Source organism: Rhinolophus ferrumequinum, chromosome 8, assembly GCF_004115265.2.
Source record: "Rhinolophus ferrumequinum isolate MPI-CBG mRhiFer1 chromosome 8, mRhiFer1_v1.p, whole genome shotgun sequence".
In the NCBI taxonomy this organism is placed as follows: Eukaryota; Metazoa; Chordata; class Mammalia; order Chiroptera; family Rhinolophidae; genus Rhinolophus; species Rhinolophus ferrumequinum.
In genome coordinates, this window is record NC_046291.1 from 34394752 (window position 1) to 34412001 (window position 17250).

At 33.1% G+C, this 17250-nt stretch overlaps 1 protein-coding gene across 1 annotated transcript in view; it reads left to right on the top strand.

Annotated features, from left to right (window-relative positions):
• Positions 1-17250, top strand: part of DNAH7 (dynein axonemal heavy chain 7) — a 213555-nt gene that overhangs the window by 147552 nt on the left and 48753 nt on the right. Inside the window, 3 exon segments of the mRNA XM_033111796.1 lie at positions 827-981; positions 9202-9392; positions 16470-16603. Of these exon segments, the coding sequence (XP_032967687.1) occupies positions 827-981; positions 9202-9392; positions 16470-16603 (480 nt within the window).

Sequence of the window (17250 nt, forward strand, 5' to 3'; positions counted from 1 at the left end):
CTGCTTAAGTTTTTGCGACCCCATAAGACCCTGGAAAATAAACTGGGTGCTTCATGGTTCAATGATCTTGCTCTTATCATAAAAGAGAGGATGTGAGTGAGAATAAAACAGTAAGTCTGAGCTCTCCCATAGTGCATGAACCCTGACTTTCAGAGAATATATTTCTGTCTATAAGAAGCTCAGAATCACTAAGCAAATATGTGATGAACTCCAAAAGTGACATTAAATATACAAGTGTTTGAAACAAATACTGAGTCAACAATTCTGTTAACACTTAAGGGTTAATGACTGTTATGAAGGTTAGATGATGTAAAATTATGCTTTTCACCTTTTTTTGTCTTTAACAGTCTAGACTTCAAAGAAAAATATGGTGTCTCAATCCTTTCTCTTTCCCAGTTGTACACATGCTAGAAGAGAGCAGATCAGGAAGTGAAGTGATTTGCTCAAGGTCACAGGAGTAATTAATGACAAGGTCTAGGGAAGAACTCAAGTTTCCTGATTTCCATTACTCTTAATGGTTCTCATTGTGACTTATTAGCAAGAGCCGCCAATATTTTTGAAATGTAATTTAGCATTTAGAAAACCGCAATTTTTTAAAAGAAGTAAAAGAACTTGTGTTAAGTTTGCCAGATCGCTTTCATAGTTGCCATTCTAGTAGCCTGCTCAATTTAAATGTCTGTGCTTCAAGAACATAGTTTCTCAGAATAAGTTAAAAAGTGAAATTTTACTATAAGGCGTAAGCTTTAAGAAAGTGATGGGTGTGTGATTAAATAGCATAAGAGACAAATCATAGCTTGACCAGCATCGTTTTTCTTCTCTCTTTCAGGAATGCAAGAAGGTGGCCTCTAATGATAGATCCGCAAGGTCAGGCTAATAAATGGATCAAGAACATGGAAAAAGCTAACAGTCTTCACCTAATTAAATTAACTGATCCTGACTACGTCAGGACTCTGGAAAATTGCATCCAGTTTGGTACCCCTGGTACGTAGTTGAATAACAAGCGTACTCGTACGTTAGGGAAATGCCTGAAGAGGGCACAATTAATCCAAAATGGTGTAGGTTATTTCTTTGTTTAAAAAACATTTGTGTCAGAGTCATCTCAAATAATGACTTTGTCAATGTCGTTTACATTATTATGTTGATAATATTAATTATTTATTGATAATTAATCAAGTGAGAACTTTAGAGATTGTAGGTCCCGAAGGTTAGGGCATTTTCTTTATCTCAAGATTCATTTATGATGCTGCCTCTAATTGAGCTGTTTTAATTTTTGTCTGTTCTTTGCCATTCTTTAATTCGCATTATAATTCCACTTCTGCAATTAAAAGAGCCACTTGATATGCCAAAAGTATTTTAACGCAACGTTAGTCCAATTATGTATTTATTCTTCTCTCGACTTATCCTACAAAAGTGGCAGAGTAGTAAGTAAGTACACATTTTACATGGCTGACTATTATCTGCCATTGACAATGGAGAGATTAGAAACATGACAAGGATTTTTTAATAATGCTCTATGCACATGTCACATTTGTCAAAACAAAAAGAAATACTTATGAGTAAATTAAAATTATTAGCCACACTTTAAATCCATGTTACCTATCAAATTTGACTATTTACTTGAGCAAATAAATGGAAACATAAAACTACAACATATTTAGCCTCTGGACAAGTTTAGCAAATCCCTGGGACTATTTGCGCTAGTACTACATGGAAGAATCATGATAAACATACCAGGTCGTCGTATAGGCATTTTATTTTTGTATACTAGTAATGAGTTAGTCTTTAAAATGTTAATTACAATTTTAGGTTCTGTTAGGGTAAGCATGAAATGAAAAAAATCTAAGTCTACAAAATCCGTGTGACACACAGACACACACACAAATAGTATAATATTTCATTCATCCTATGGGTGTTCTTAGAGTATAGTACAGTGATATCGAAATTACCAAAAAGGGAGGAATATGATTTCTACTATCAGATATCTTGCTTGTTTAATAGATAGGATCAGACAATACATGTTAACTAATTGTGATAAAAATAGAAAGTGGACATACTCCACTAACCCTTATTAAAACTACTGTGCTGTTATGAGTAGGTGATTGGCTTTGGGATGAGAGTACCTCCCTCTGTTCCTCAGAGCTTGGTTCAGTGACCTTTCTGAGACACAGTTTCCCCATCAGTACTTTGACCATATTGCGTGAGGAAAAAGATGAGTTACTGTACTTTGGGCACTTACACCAGTGTCTGATAAACTCAACTTATGTTATTTTTTGGTTTGAGATTTACTATGTGGTTTACGTGTATTAACCATTTAATTATATTCGTGTTACATTTAATTATATTATTATAATAAGAAAGGCACAGATGATGAACTATGAGAATTCAGAGGAATCAGATTTCTTAAAGGAATAGGCACCTTAAATACTTTAAGTAATTATAATTACCTAATTTAACTTAAATATTTAAATAATTTCCTTGACACAGTAAAAAACAATTAAATGATAATTGAACATCTACCACAGGCTTGGCATTCTGGAGATTTCTATGGTCATATGTCTTGATGATAGTATTGCATCATGTTAGAGAGGAAAAGGCCATAGAGATAATCTGTCTAGTGTCTTTTGAACTATGGGTCACAACTGTGAGAGAGAAAACCAACTTAGCAGGTTTTGACCAGCATTCTTAAATGAAATGCAATAGAAAAGAGAATGTATTAGGCTGCATAGCATGGAGTAAAGGTAAGCATTATTTCATAAAATTTTGAAAGTTTTAGATGCCTATGTGTGTACTGGACTAAGATTTAAAATGTAGTTCTTACTTGGAGTTGTGGCTATAAAAATTTGAAATCCAATAGTAATTCCAACCACTTCATTTTATTAACAAAGTGAGTGAGGCACCAGAGAATGTTCGCTACATGTCGTAACCAAGGTTGTATCCCTAGTCAAGAGAGATGCTGAACTAGTCCCACATCTTCTCGTTTGTCCAGTGCTGACTGTGCCACTCTCAGCTACTTTAACTTCCTTTTTGGAATGAACTGCTTTTAAAATGGATAATGATTATTTACAATGCCTGCTAACGTTAGTCATCAAAAAGAAGTGGAAAGATTTAAATCTATTATAGAAAGAGAAGCAGATGGCAGATTTTATAACTGTTTTTTGTATTTAACCTTCAAGTAAAAGAATCAATTACTGTTACAGTTTTAAACTATAAGCAACTAAAGACTCCTCCATTTAAGAAGTTATCTTTAGATACTTGTCTATTCAAGGGCAATGGCTTTGATCTATCATCCTCCGCAGGCAGCCTGGGTTTTCTTTCACCTTCTTCACCCACCTGCCTCTGCTTCAACCAGAGCAGGCCTCCCTTTTGTTTGTTTATATTGAATTTTAAGATAACATCCTCTGATAAAAAGTATCCTGCTGCTTAAAAATAAAAGTTTAAGAGTTAAGGTTCTAGAAAATAAAAGTATTATTATTATTATTAACAAAATAAAAATATTAACATTGTATTACATACATAGCTAATATCTATATTAGCTACACCAATGGGAAGGCATGCACAAGATATTATCATATGAATATTGCTGATAAACCAATTTGTCCATACCTTAATAAAGCAAGACAAATAAAATAAGATAAAATTTTTTTAATTTTAAGAAGAAGTTAACTTGTATAGATCTTTTAATGGCTTACAATTAACTTGATGAAAAATATCTTTGCATGAAGAGCAAAATGTCATATCTGAGATTTCCTTACTTTTATCTTATCTCATAGCACTTTATTTTCTTTCCCCTTGCATATAACATATCAGGGATGCAAAACTATTTCTGATTTAATGTTTCTTTTATTTGCACATTTGTTTCTTCATTCATTCACCTAATATTCATATTGCACTTACCACGTGCCACTGAATACACAACATGAACCAGACAGACTTGGTCTCTGTCTTCTTGGAGCTTATTGGTTTTAAAGAGGGAGACAGAGGTTGCATGTGTACTAAGGATTAGAAGATGAGAGTTTGGGGTATTTGAGAGCAGGCAGTATATAACAACATGGTGTCATTCCTCATCTCTTAACTTTCTGTGCTCTTCCCTCCATTTGGTGAATTCCTTCAAATTTCATCCTTTAAACCACAGCTCAAACATCTCTTTTTCTGTGACATCTCTTTTGACCTTTCCAATGAAGTGCTAACACTGAAGCTTTTACAAATTTCTGTTATTGCCCTAATTATTATATACATAACTGCTTGTTTCTCACCTCCAAGCTCTTTGAGGGTACTTAGTATTAGGTATTCAGTAATACTTTGTTGAATCTACTTTGACTACAATATGCTTCATAGTTGAACATAATTTGCAGAAGATTTTTTCCTATTAATTTGAAGTCTCACAAAGGATAAAGTAGATAATTCATAATAAAAATAAAAGCTAGTATCAGTTAATGTCCTAAGTGCAAAAAAAATATGAAAAGAATACTTGGTTTTCTTTATATTTCTGTTGCTAAGGGTAACTGTTTTGAGTGAGATGATCTGCCTTACTCAAAGATAGTAGCTGCCATGTGTTTGGATTGCCAGTCTTGATTTCTCACAAGCTTTGCAAATGCTGCGATGGACTGGAACTTGGGATTGAGGAAGGAGGTTTTTATGCCAATCAGCATATTGTTAACTTTGAAGATAGAAATATGAAAAGAAGCCCGTCACATGAATTTGTTTCTATATTTTAACGTGAAACGTATTTTGATTTAATTAAAAGTTAAAGGAGTCCAAAGTTAGAGTCAAAATAAAATAGTTAATGAAGGATAGTGTTCTGCGTAATTCATGTACATATGGATCTTTATTCTTTTTTTCTGTGTTTTAAGTTCAGAATACTTTTGATTTTCCAGGGAGACTTATAATATAGTAAATTTTCAATGCTGAGAACATATTTCTTTGAAAGCAGGATGCCACAGAAATCTTTCTAACAGGCTTAAGACTTGATTCAATTACTGAGGAAATGATTTTTTTCACTTTTGGGGGAAAGAATCCATTCTGTAATATTTAAGTTTTATAATGTGTATTTTATCTTTGAAAAAGACACACTTATTAATATAGACACTTTTAATTCCATTTCAAACTAGGAAATAATTTAGGGAGAGTAGGGGATGAAACTGTACATTATTTTTCAGTGAAAAATAATTTGAAAATTAAATGTTATGCAAAAATTACTGTTAAAAGTTGAGGCAATTAGACAAAACATAAATGTCATAATATGTCATAAACTGAATTTGAGTTTAGAACTCTTAACAACTTAATAGATTTAAAAATCTGATCATGTAAAAATAAAAATGAGAAATTGATATCTATTGTCACTGTTACTGTTTAACATCATTAAGAAAGTTCTTTTCAATGCAATAAAGCAAGAAACAATGAAAGTATTTAACATTTGGAAAGAGGAAACAATATTATCATATTCATAAACAATATATTTCATCTAGAATGCCAAAGGGAATTAACTGAAAATCTATTAGTAAAAGAATTTAATGGAGTAAATATATTCCAAAAAAGAATATTGTAAAACATCAATAACAACCGAAAATAAAACAAGTGGGTAGTGATTCCAGACAACCAGTGAGTAGGAAACAAAACAAAATAAAACAAAAACTTAGAATGATTCTAACAATGCATTGTGCGAAAATGACAAAACTTGATGGAAAAACTATAGGTCATTCAGTAAATGGTGTTGGGAAAATTGGTTTTGTGGAAAACTATATCAAGTCAGAGTCTCACCTCACACCATTAAATATGAAAGAAAAAAAAGAAGAAGACATAAATGCTAAAAGAAAACATCGGGGAATAACTATGTTGTCTTTGATGGGAAAGGACTTTCTAAGAAAATACGCAATGAAAAAAATAAAAAAGATTAATAGATTTGACTTTAAAAGTTTATAATTTAAGCCAAGAAACATTATATAAAAGAAACTTAGAATATCAAGCAATCACAATTTATAGAATTTATTTATACTCAAACAATCAAATGGCAATCAAAATATTCTAAGACAATGGGAAAACATATTTCCTGCCTTGATATGTGAAGAAATTAAAATTATTAATAGTTTTTTTTAAGGTGTGTCAACTTTTAAAGAAGAGTTTTTACTTTTCAAAGATACTTACTGAAATATTTGCAGATGAAGTTTTAGGATGTCTGGGATTTGTTTGTAAATAATTGAGGGTGAGATGATGTATAAATGAAATAAGGTTGGCTGAATTTACAAAAGTACACTATTATTTTTAGTTTTGAAAAAGTTTTTAAATTTCTACGACAAAAAGTTAAATTACAAAAAGAGATATAAACAAATTAAAAAACAAGCAGAAAACTGGGGGGTGAGGAGGGGCAGGTATTTGCTACAACAATGTTAAAAAATACAAATAAAGTTTTAAAACCTAGCACATTATGATATAAGTGCTCTTAGTTTCCTGATATCCATTCTCACCTTCTTCCTTACTATTAGCACCCCCTGTGTTTACCTGGGCACACTGCATTTAGAGAAAAGAAATTAATTTCCTAACGTCTGTTGTGGTTGGATATGATCAATGTGACTTTGTCCGGCAATTAAGATATAAGTGGAAGTGCCATTTGTAATTCCCAGGAAATATAATTAAAAGATATTTCTTCCTTTTCTGTTTTTCTTTCTGATGGCTGGAATGTGTATATAGTTTGAAATGCCGTTTTAGCCAAAGAGATCAAAGCCATATGCCAAGAGCAGTGAAGCAGCAAGATGGCAGGAACTTAGATGTTTTAACTGTTTAGTCACACTGTTTTTCTAGTCGTAGACTGATACCTCAGATTCCCCATTACCTGAGATATAACTTCCTTCTGATTCATGTCACTATTATCTTGGGTTTTTTGTTTTTTTAATCACTTGCAGCTGAACCTAATTGTAAATAACATACCCCACAATAGGAAAACAGGCAAATATATTAATATACATTTTCCAGAAGAAAAAATATAATTAGCCAAACAGCACCTAAACATCAAGTCCAGAATACGAATGTTAACAATATGTTTTACCTTTCAAATTATAAAAGGCATGTATGTAGTATTAATTGCTGACAGTACCACGTAGTGGTTAAGAGAACCATGTAAAGACCTAGACTGCTTAGTTCAAGTCCATGCTTTCCCATTTACTTCGGTGATTTAACTAAAAAATTTACTTCTATTGCCTTGCCTCAGTTTTCTCATCCATAAAATTGGGGGAATGATAGTCCATGCTTTTTAAAGTTGTGAGGTTGATGGAAAAATGTAATGCCAGCATGATGCCTTTCATTTGTAAGTACAGTGATGTTATATAAACAAAGGTTTAAAAGCAGCAAAGTGAGTGCTCATGGCAACTCTGAAATCTCTCCAGTCCTTTAGGAATATAATTTGGCAATATAAATAGCCCTTAAAATGTTCATAATTGTTGACCATTAATTGCACTTCTGAGACTCCAGCATGATTAAGTAGTCAGAGATGAACACAGAGGTTTATTCAAAAAGATGTTCACTGCAGCATCATTAACAATGGAAAAAATGGACGCACTCTAGATGATAGAAGACTGACATTTAATACATTATGAGGCACCCATATTATTTAACCATGAAAAATAATCATTTTTATTCAAGTAGAAAATGAAAAAGTTTAAAAATCATCTGACATGCCTGATCTGGATAAATAAGATCTCAGCACTGAAGGAAATTGACAGGAAGACAATTTTAGGAATTCATTTAGCTGGGAGTAATCTGTGGGAAGGAAGAGAGTATGTCTGTACTTTCACTGCAATAGAAATGCAAATGCCTGTCATCCCAATACCCTGAGCTCCTTCTTTCCCATCAAAGTTGCACATCTAGTCCTTTGACAGACTCCTACAAAACACCGTGATTCAAGTTTGGCCACTACAGAACAAAGACCAATGTAAGACCTTAATTTGGCAAATAAATCGAGAGCCTTAATACTGGCACTGATCTTACTTCAAGATTCCCCTTCTAGAATGCTATCGTAAGAAAATATTCTGAAGTGCAGTTTTTGTGTACAGTGCTATTTATAATATTGAGAACAGGGAACAATCCCAATATCTAATAACAGTGCATTGGTTAAAAAATATGAGAATATTAATATGATACACTACTATGCAGTAATTTAAGTAATGTTTATTTTTAATAACATGGAATATTTGTACTATCATGTCAAACAAAATGATTAAGATATAAAATTAGATATACTGTTGAGTACCAATAGTGTCTAGAAAAAGATGAATAAAAATACTAAACAGAAAAATATAATTCTATTATAATTTATTCAACAAATAATTATTATATAGATATAGTTTTGTGTCATTTTTCTATCAACATGTCATATGAATCAGTTGGGTAAAATATTTTAGGGTGAAAGAGAAAGGTTAAGAAAATCTGACTAGAGGGAGTTTTCCAATTTTTTCTGTTAAAAGATAAAGTGAAGCTTATTAAAAAATTTAAGAGTTTTTTGGAGCAAAACTCAATTAGAATCAGACAGCGCCAAATCAGAAGTGGTTAGGAGCACTCCACCAACAGGAACCAGAGCAAAGGCAATGTTATATAGAGAAAGTGGGGAAGCAAAGACAAGAAATTATTTGATTGGCTATAGCTTAAAGCTGAGTTGGCTCTGATTGGTTGTCCTTAGTGTTTTGATTTTGTAACCTTGAAGCCTTTCCAGGCTTAAGTTTTGGTTTGCTCATGGTAAGTTGCGATGGCATTAGAGCCAACTCAGTCTAATGGCCCTCTTGTTCATTTAACATTTCTTTATTGTTGCCTATATTTTCCACATGTTCAACAACAAGCATGAGTTGCTTTCATAATTAAAAATATAGTAACCATTTAAATAACTCCATCTGGAAATGCTTTTTCTCTGGTGTCTCAGAGGGATATACCTCACTGCCATCATGCTTGGGCACATAGTGAATCCCAGACCAAGTGACGAGCCCCAAGTAGCACTATGCGAAGCAGTATGGAAGCAGGCAGGATGTGCAGATAGATCCACCAGGTAAGCCCTTCCCACAGATATCATTATGACATCATTTCCTTTTATTTAAAAGACAAAACTAATTTTACAGGTGACGAGGAACAGCAGCCATTTGGAAGGCTGAAAGAATTTGGACGGTTGCAGATTTACAGTCACTACTTAAGATAACATGGAATCTTTTTCTGATTTTACTCCAGTGTTGCTGGAAAATGTTGGAGAAGAACTAGATCCCATCCTGGAACCACTTCTACTAAAACAGACCTTTAAGCAGAGTGGGACTACATGTATCCGACTTGGGGACGCTGTCATTGAATACGCACCAGACTTCCGCTTCTATATTACTACCAAGCTAAGAAATCCTCATTATCTTCCTGAAACTTCAGTAAAGGCCAGTATCTAAAATGAATATTTCTTCATCACATTTTACAATTAATGACTACATTTTCCTCCTGAGCCATAGAAGAACAGGTCTTCCTAAGAAAAATGGATTTTGTTCTTGTTTGACATTTCCTGAAATTGCTATAATAATTTCCAAATGTTGCTTTTGTGTGTGTGCATGTAGTAATAAAGGAGCCTTCAGTATGCAGTGAAAAAAGACCATGAGAATCCAATTTCTACAACTGATATTATTCTTAGATTTTCCTTGTTAAAAATAGGTGGCATATATGCACATTCTTTCTTTGCAATAAATGATAATATGCTAATTCTTGGAATTGGAATTCAGGAACAGAAATTCATCATTCTTGTTTCTCAGAATAAGGTTGCTGCTATCTGATTCTATATAATTACTTAAAAGAACTGTTTTCAATCACTGGTTCTTTTAAAATACTGAAAATTCCTTCAAAGAGTAAATAAAGCCAGTTTAAAGTTTTAGTCAATGACTAAAATGACTCGAAACATTGTTCTGTAACTGAGCTCCTGGAGGCTATTCCATTTTTTATTCTCAATTCTTAGCCCTGGATGGCACTCGATAAATGTTTGTGGAATGAGTGAAGGAGGGAAGGAGGGAGTGTGGGAGAGATAGCTTTCATTTATGGAAACTAGCAGGAGAGGATATTAAGAAATATTCATTCAGATTTCGAAAGTTACATAAAAAGACAAGATTTATCCAGGAAGTTCAAGCACTGTTCTTTATTGGAAATATTTAAATTCATGTAGACATCTATCTGTGAAGGCAGAAGAAGCACTAAGATGACATAATTCATTCTTTCCAAGATGAACGAACATGGTCCTTGCTTTCAAGAGGTTTACAATGTAGATAATATGTATGTAAAGTGACCATAGTTAGGACTAGGAAGACGAAGAAGAGCTCAGAGTTGGGGATACACTTTAGACTGGACATTCAGGGAAACCAGGAAGACTGGGGGAAGGTGGCCTGACCCATGAGCTTCGTTTTAAAAACCACAATGTTAAACATGGAAATTCTTGGCCTCTGTTTTTAATTAATTACAATAGATATATTCCCTAAACACCTGAAAATTGTTATTAATTTACCTGTTAGGAGAGGCACTATCTAGTAGTAGTTAACAACATGGTGTCTGGAGTCAGATACCTCGGTTCAAATCCCAGCTCTGCCATTTGCCAATTTTGTGACTTTGGCCGTGTTATTTAACCTCTCTGTGCCACAATTCTCTTGTCTATAAATGGAAATAATAAATGTTTATCTCCTGAGTGATGTGAAGACTAAATAACTTAATCTATGTAAAATGATTAAAATAAGGCCCAGCACATACTGTTATCTGAGTATTTGTTATTAGCATTATTAACTTTTAAATGAGAAAGAAGGGAGCATTAAAAAAAAAATTAGAAAATACCAAAGCTGTGGTACAAAAATTTTTTTAAATACATGACATAGAAAACCTTTTTTACTTTTCAGTAAAATCTATGAAAATATCACAAATAACATAAACAATTTTAGTTCACTAATAACTAGCTGTAATAGAAGTCATAAAACCCTGTGGGGAGGAAGCTGATCTATAATTCACTACCGAGATCCTTAAGTTCCCTAGAGTATCTTATTGCTTCATTATTTTTAATTGCGGGGATTGATTAAACAGAGATTAGAAAACATACTGAAGCAGTTATTTGCTTTCATTACAAATTAAACTACTTCCTCTTGATCCTATTTTTACGATCTTTTATGTATCTTTTGCTTTCAAAAGTACCCAACGGATGATGCTATGTTGCTATAATTCTTTTGAATCTAAATGAAAATAATATTGTGAAGCCATATTTGTATGATTTTAAATGTTTATTTGTGAGTTAACAGCTATATTTGCAAAATCTTGATCTCAAAAGAGTCAACATTAATGGAATGTGAATGAATACCTCCTTATGTCTGAATACAATGAGGTAAAAGTTGTAAACGTGCATTTCACTAAACACTGAGATGATGACTTGGGGGATTAAAGCAAATGTAACCAGTGCACTTGATTTCTCATACCAACAGGGAAAATTTCTTGAAAGCTTTAATTATAATTTTTCCATGAATGAGTGCCAAAGCAGTAGAGAATTATATAACAACATTTAATGAGTTTTTTGAATTGCTCAATTTCAAGAATTGCTTATTATCCCATCTAAAGTTATGATTATGCCCACGTAATCTATTCTTAGTGGCATCCAAGGCCCGTCTCAGGGTAAGTGAGGGGGAAAGTTGAGAAGATTGACCCAGAGGACACCACCGTGGAGAAGGTGCCTGACTCTGGGTGGAGGAGGGAGTCACCTTCTAAGGGGTACTGCAAGAAGCTGTTGTACAATTCCTGTCACAGGTAGGGAACTTTTTTACAAAACAAAATTACTCTGTTCCTGCAGAAAAATGTTCTTTTACTAGGAAAGGCAGAGCAACATAGGTGTTCCACTCAGCAGCCAGAGCTGAAACACATACAGACATTTCATGTAGTCGGTGTGTATGGGATTCCACAGTCAGTTCTGTGTTGCTCAAATGAAAGGCACATAAAAGGGAACAGTGGGAGGTGATGCTCAAGACAGGTAGAGACCTTAACTGAAGACCTGCAGGCAGGAAGACTGCTAAATAGGTGTTAAAAGAGGATGGGGGGCGCTTTCAAGCCAAGATCAACTGAGCGTTTATTGGCTTATGGGTTTATTGGTGACCAGACCCAGAAAGTTTCTATAGTTTATTGCTGTGTGTATTGATGGGTGTGTGGAGGCAGGGATGAGAGCAGATTGCAGAGGACTGAAGAACGAAATAGGGTGGAGACAGAAAGCATATATAAATAGCATCTCAATAAGTAGAGTTATAAAGGCACAAAGAGAGATTGATAGTTCCATAGCTGGAAGGGATTGTGGGAGTAAGAATGATTTATTTGCTTTTTGTTTACTTTTCATTGTTTTTTTAATTTTATTAAGTTTATTGGGGTGACAGTGGTTAATAAAATTATATAGGTTTCAGTGTACAATTTTATAATACATCCTATGAATATAACATTGTGTGTTTACCACCCAAAGTCAAATCTCTTTTTGTCACGTTGTATTTGATCCCCTTTAATCTTTTCTACTTACCCCCAAGCCCATTTTCCCTCTGATGACCACCGTACTGTTGTCTGTGTCTATGAGTTTTTGTTTGTTTATTTCTCGTTTGTTCACTTGTTGCCTTCAGTTTTATATCCACATATGAGTGAAATCATATGGTTCTTGACTTTTTCTATCTAACTTATTTCACTTAGCATGATAATCTCAAGATCCATACATATTGTCACAATGGCAGTATTTCATCTTTTCTTATGGCTGAATAGTATTCTATTGTATATATGTACCACATAGTCTATATCCAATCATCTATCAAAGGATACTTTGGTTGGTTCCATGTCTTGGCCACTGGGAGTAATGCTGCAATTAACAGAGGGGTACATACATCTTTACAAATAATTTTTTTCAATTTTTTTGGATAGATGTCCAGAAGAGGGATTGCTGGGTCATATGGTAATTCTATTCTTAATTTTTTGAGGAACTTCCATACTGTTTTCCATGATGGCTATACCAGTTTACATTTCCACCAGCAGTGTATGAGGGTTCTTTTTCCCCAGAGTTTCTCGAACACTTGTTATTGCTTGTCTTGTTGATGATAGCCATTCTAACTGGTGTGAGGTGGTATCTGATTGTGGATTTGATTTGCATTTCCCTAACAGCTAGTGAAGTTGAGCATTTTTTCATATATCTGTGGCTGTTATATATTTGGCTGTTTCATATATATGTGGCTGACATACATATATCTGTATGTCTTCTTGGGAGAAGTATCTGTTCTGGTCCTCTGCCCATTTTTTAATTGGATTGTTTTGGGGTGTTTTTGTTGTTATTGTTGAGTTATATGAGTTCTTTATCTATTTTGTATATTAGCCCTTCATCAGAGGTGTTGTTTGCAATTATCTTCTCCCATTCAGTTGGTTGCCTCTTTGTTTGGTGATGGTTTCTTTTGCTGTGCAGAAGCTTTTTGGTTTGGTATAGTCTCATTCATTCATTTTTACTTTTACTTTTCTTCCCTTTGAGGTTAAATTTATAAAACCCTCTCTAAGACCAAAGTACATAAGTTTAATTTCTACATTTTCTTCTACATACTTTATTGTTTCAGGTCTTATATTCAGGTCTTTGATCCATTTTGAGTTAATTTTGATATATAGTGATAGCAGTATAGTTTAATTCTTTTGCATATGGCTTTCCAATTTTCCCACCACCATTTATTGAAGAGGCTTTCTTTTCTCCATTGTATATTTTTTACTTCTTTGTCGAAAATTATTTGCCAGTATAAATGTGGGTTTATTTCTCAGTTCAAAATTCTGTTTCATTGGTCTGTGTGTTTTTCTGCCAATACCATGCTATGTTGATTATTGTTACTTTGCAATATCATTGAAATCAGGGCGTGTGATACCTCTAGCCTTGTTCTTTTTTTTTCATGAGTGCTTTAGCTATTTGAGGTCTTTTGTGGTTGCATACAAATCTAATGATATTTTGTTCTATTTTTTGAAAAAAATGCCATTTGTATTTTGATGGGGATTGCATTAAATCTGTATATTGCTTTGAGGGATATGGCCATTTAAACTGTGTTGATTCTTCTAATCCATGAACACAGAATATCTTTCTGCTTCTTTGTGTCTTCAATTTCTTTCAATAATGTCTTATAATTTTCAGTGTATAGGTTCTTCACATCCTTTGTTAAATTTATTCCTAGGTATTTTATTCTTTTTATTCCAATTGCAAAAAGAAAGTTTTTTATTTCTTTTTCTGAAATTTCAGTTTTAGTATATAGGAATGCAGTGGATTTTTCTACATTGATTTTGTATCCTACAACTTTACTGTATTTGTTTATTGTTTCCATAGGTTGGTACAAAAGGAATTTTGGTTTTTGCAGTTATTTTTAACCTTTTAAACCACAATTCCCTTTGCACTAAACTAATAATACATTTTTGGTGTAGCCTTTCAGATTTTGTATATAAAGAATCACGTTATCTGCAAAAAGTGACAATTTTTCTTCATTCCAAATTTAGATGCCTTTTATTAAAGAACAACTAGGTCAAAGAATAAATAAAAGGAGAGATCAAATGATACATAGAGACAAATGTGAATGACAATACAACATATCAAAACTTTTGGTTTGCAGCAAAAGCTATAATAAGAGGGAAGTTCATATCACTCCAGGCCTATCTCAAGAAACAAGAAAAATACCAAATAAACAGCCTAACATTACATCTTACAGAACTAGAAAAAGAACAACAAATGAAGCCCAATGCCAGCAGAAGGAAGGAAATAATAAAAATTAGAGCCTAATTAAAGAAAACAGAGAACAAAGAGACAATAGAAAAAATTAATGCCGCAAAAAGCTAGTTCTTTGAAAAGATTAATAAAATTAATAAACCTCTGGCTAGACTCACTAGGAAAAAAGAGAAAAGACTCAAACAAAATCAGATGTGAAAGAGAAGTTATGATGGACACCATAGAAATACAAAGGATCGCACAAGAATACTAAGATTATTTGGCACCAAATTTAATAACCTAGACGAAATGGGTAAGTTCTTAGAAATATATAACCTTCCTAGACTGAATCACAAAGAACTGGAAAATCTAAATAGACAAATTAACAGTAAGGAAATTGAAACAATCATCAAAAACCTCACAAAAGTAAAAGTCCAGGACCATATGGCTTCACTAGTGAATTCTACTAAACATTCAAAGAAGATTCAAACCTGTCTTTCTCAAACTCTGCAAAAAAATGTAAGAAACAGTACTTCCTAATATATTTTACAAGGCCAATACTACCCTGATACCAAAACCTGGCAAGGATAATACATACACAAAAGAAAACTATAGGCCAATATCTCTGATGAATACAGATGGAAAAATCCTAAACAAAAATCTAGCAAATTGAATGCGGCAATACATTAAAAAGATTATACATCACAATCAAGTGAGGTTCACTCCAAGGGTGCAAGGATGGTTCAATATGTGCAAATAGATCAATGTGATATACCACATTAACAAAATAAAGGACAAAAATCGTATCATCCTATCAATAGATGCAGAATAAGCATTTGACAAGATACAACATACATTTATGATTAAAACAATATCTGAAAAGGGTATAGAAGGAAACTACTTCAATATAATGAAGGCCATATATGACAAACCCTTAGCTAACATCATACTCAATGGTGAAAAGCTGAACATTTTCCCCTAAGATCAGGAACAAGACAAGGATGCCCACTCTTACCATTGTTATTCAACATAGTTCTGTTATTTGCTTTTTAAGAAGAGAGACCTGAGCCATAATTACTTTCCCACCTATGGGAAAGAACCAGGTAATGGAGAATTTTAAGATGTAGGCAACAGGAAGAGACCTGCCTATAAGAGCCATTAGGTGTGAAGCAGGTGTTAGCAGACTGCATCTTAATGGACACCATTGAAATATACATTCCTTAGTTCACCATAGTGGCTGATTATCATATTGTAATATGATTATATGGCATTATATTATAATACGTAATATGATTATCAGATTGTGAATATGTATTGTATACTTTACTCATGACAAGTAATCACAGTGTTCTTTTTTCTCTTATCTCATTTTGTAAGATTTTCTGACCTTAAAATATAATATAAATCCTTAAAATATAAATCAGCTAGACCGGCCAATATGAGAGATAGCTTCCAACCTGATTGTAATTGATTTGCGGGTTAAAGAGTTGTCAGAAATTGGACCGATTTGAAATAAAAATAAATTGATCGCAAAAAAAACCCTTTAAATTATTACATTTGTGACTATGAGAAACTTTACTATGTTTTTAATCCATCAATCAAGCTTGCCTATATCCTTAGTTATAGTCTCTACAAATTCCACTTTTCACACATACTGCTGTAGTAAATAGAGTCTATTTTAATGTCAGAACTTGCAGCATATAAGCAGAGGCTTTCTTACGAGAAACAATGATGCGATTTTTGTATATTCTTTAATTTATAGGTAACATTATTAAACTTCATGATAACTTCTGAGGGAATGCAAGATCAGCTTTTGGGAATTGTGGTGGCACGAGAAAGACCAGACCTTGAAGAAGAAAAACAAGCCTTGATATTACAAGGAGCTGAAAACAAAAGGTTTTAAATGTTATAAAACATAGAAATATTCTTGTTTCAAGATCACTTAGAATAAATTAAAGTATATTTTAAAGATCTATTTTGTTAGACTTAATAGGTGCATTGAATGGGAAGATTTATGAGGAAACTATAAGATATTACAATGCTTCTGTGTTAATTTGGAAAATTGCATTACAGAGTATATTTTTACATACATGCTCTTAAGCACTAGAAGAACTAGAGGCCGTGTTTTCAAGTATTCAACAAAGTTTTAACACAAAAGTTTTAGTATTTATTTTGTAACTGAGGTTACCTGGAGCACAATCTGAATGAATGTGTTACATCCCACTTTCGGCTCATAATAATCTATTTCATAGGTAGAAAGGGTAAAGCTCAATAAATCATGAAAAATATCAGAAAATAAATGGAGTGATACTTCCCGTTCTCTTGGGCTGAGATACTTGATGGCAGAGTAGATTGGCTTACCATATCTCTTTCTAGTTACCACATAAATGATCATTAGAAAGAGAAGTGGAGCAGAAAAGCCTGTCTTTTGACATTTTGCAAGATAAGAAATTATACAACATCACCGTTATGGATATTTGTCACAAAGTGATGCATTTCTTTAGGTTACAAGCTCTTTGTTTCTTATAAAAGAATGTATACTA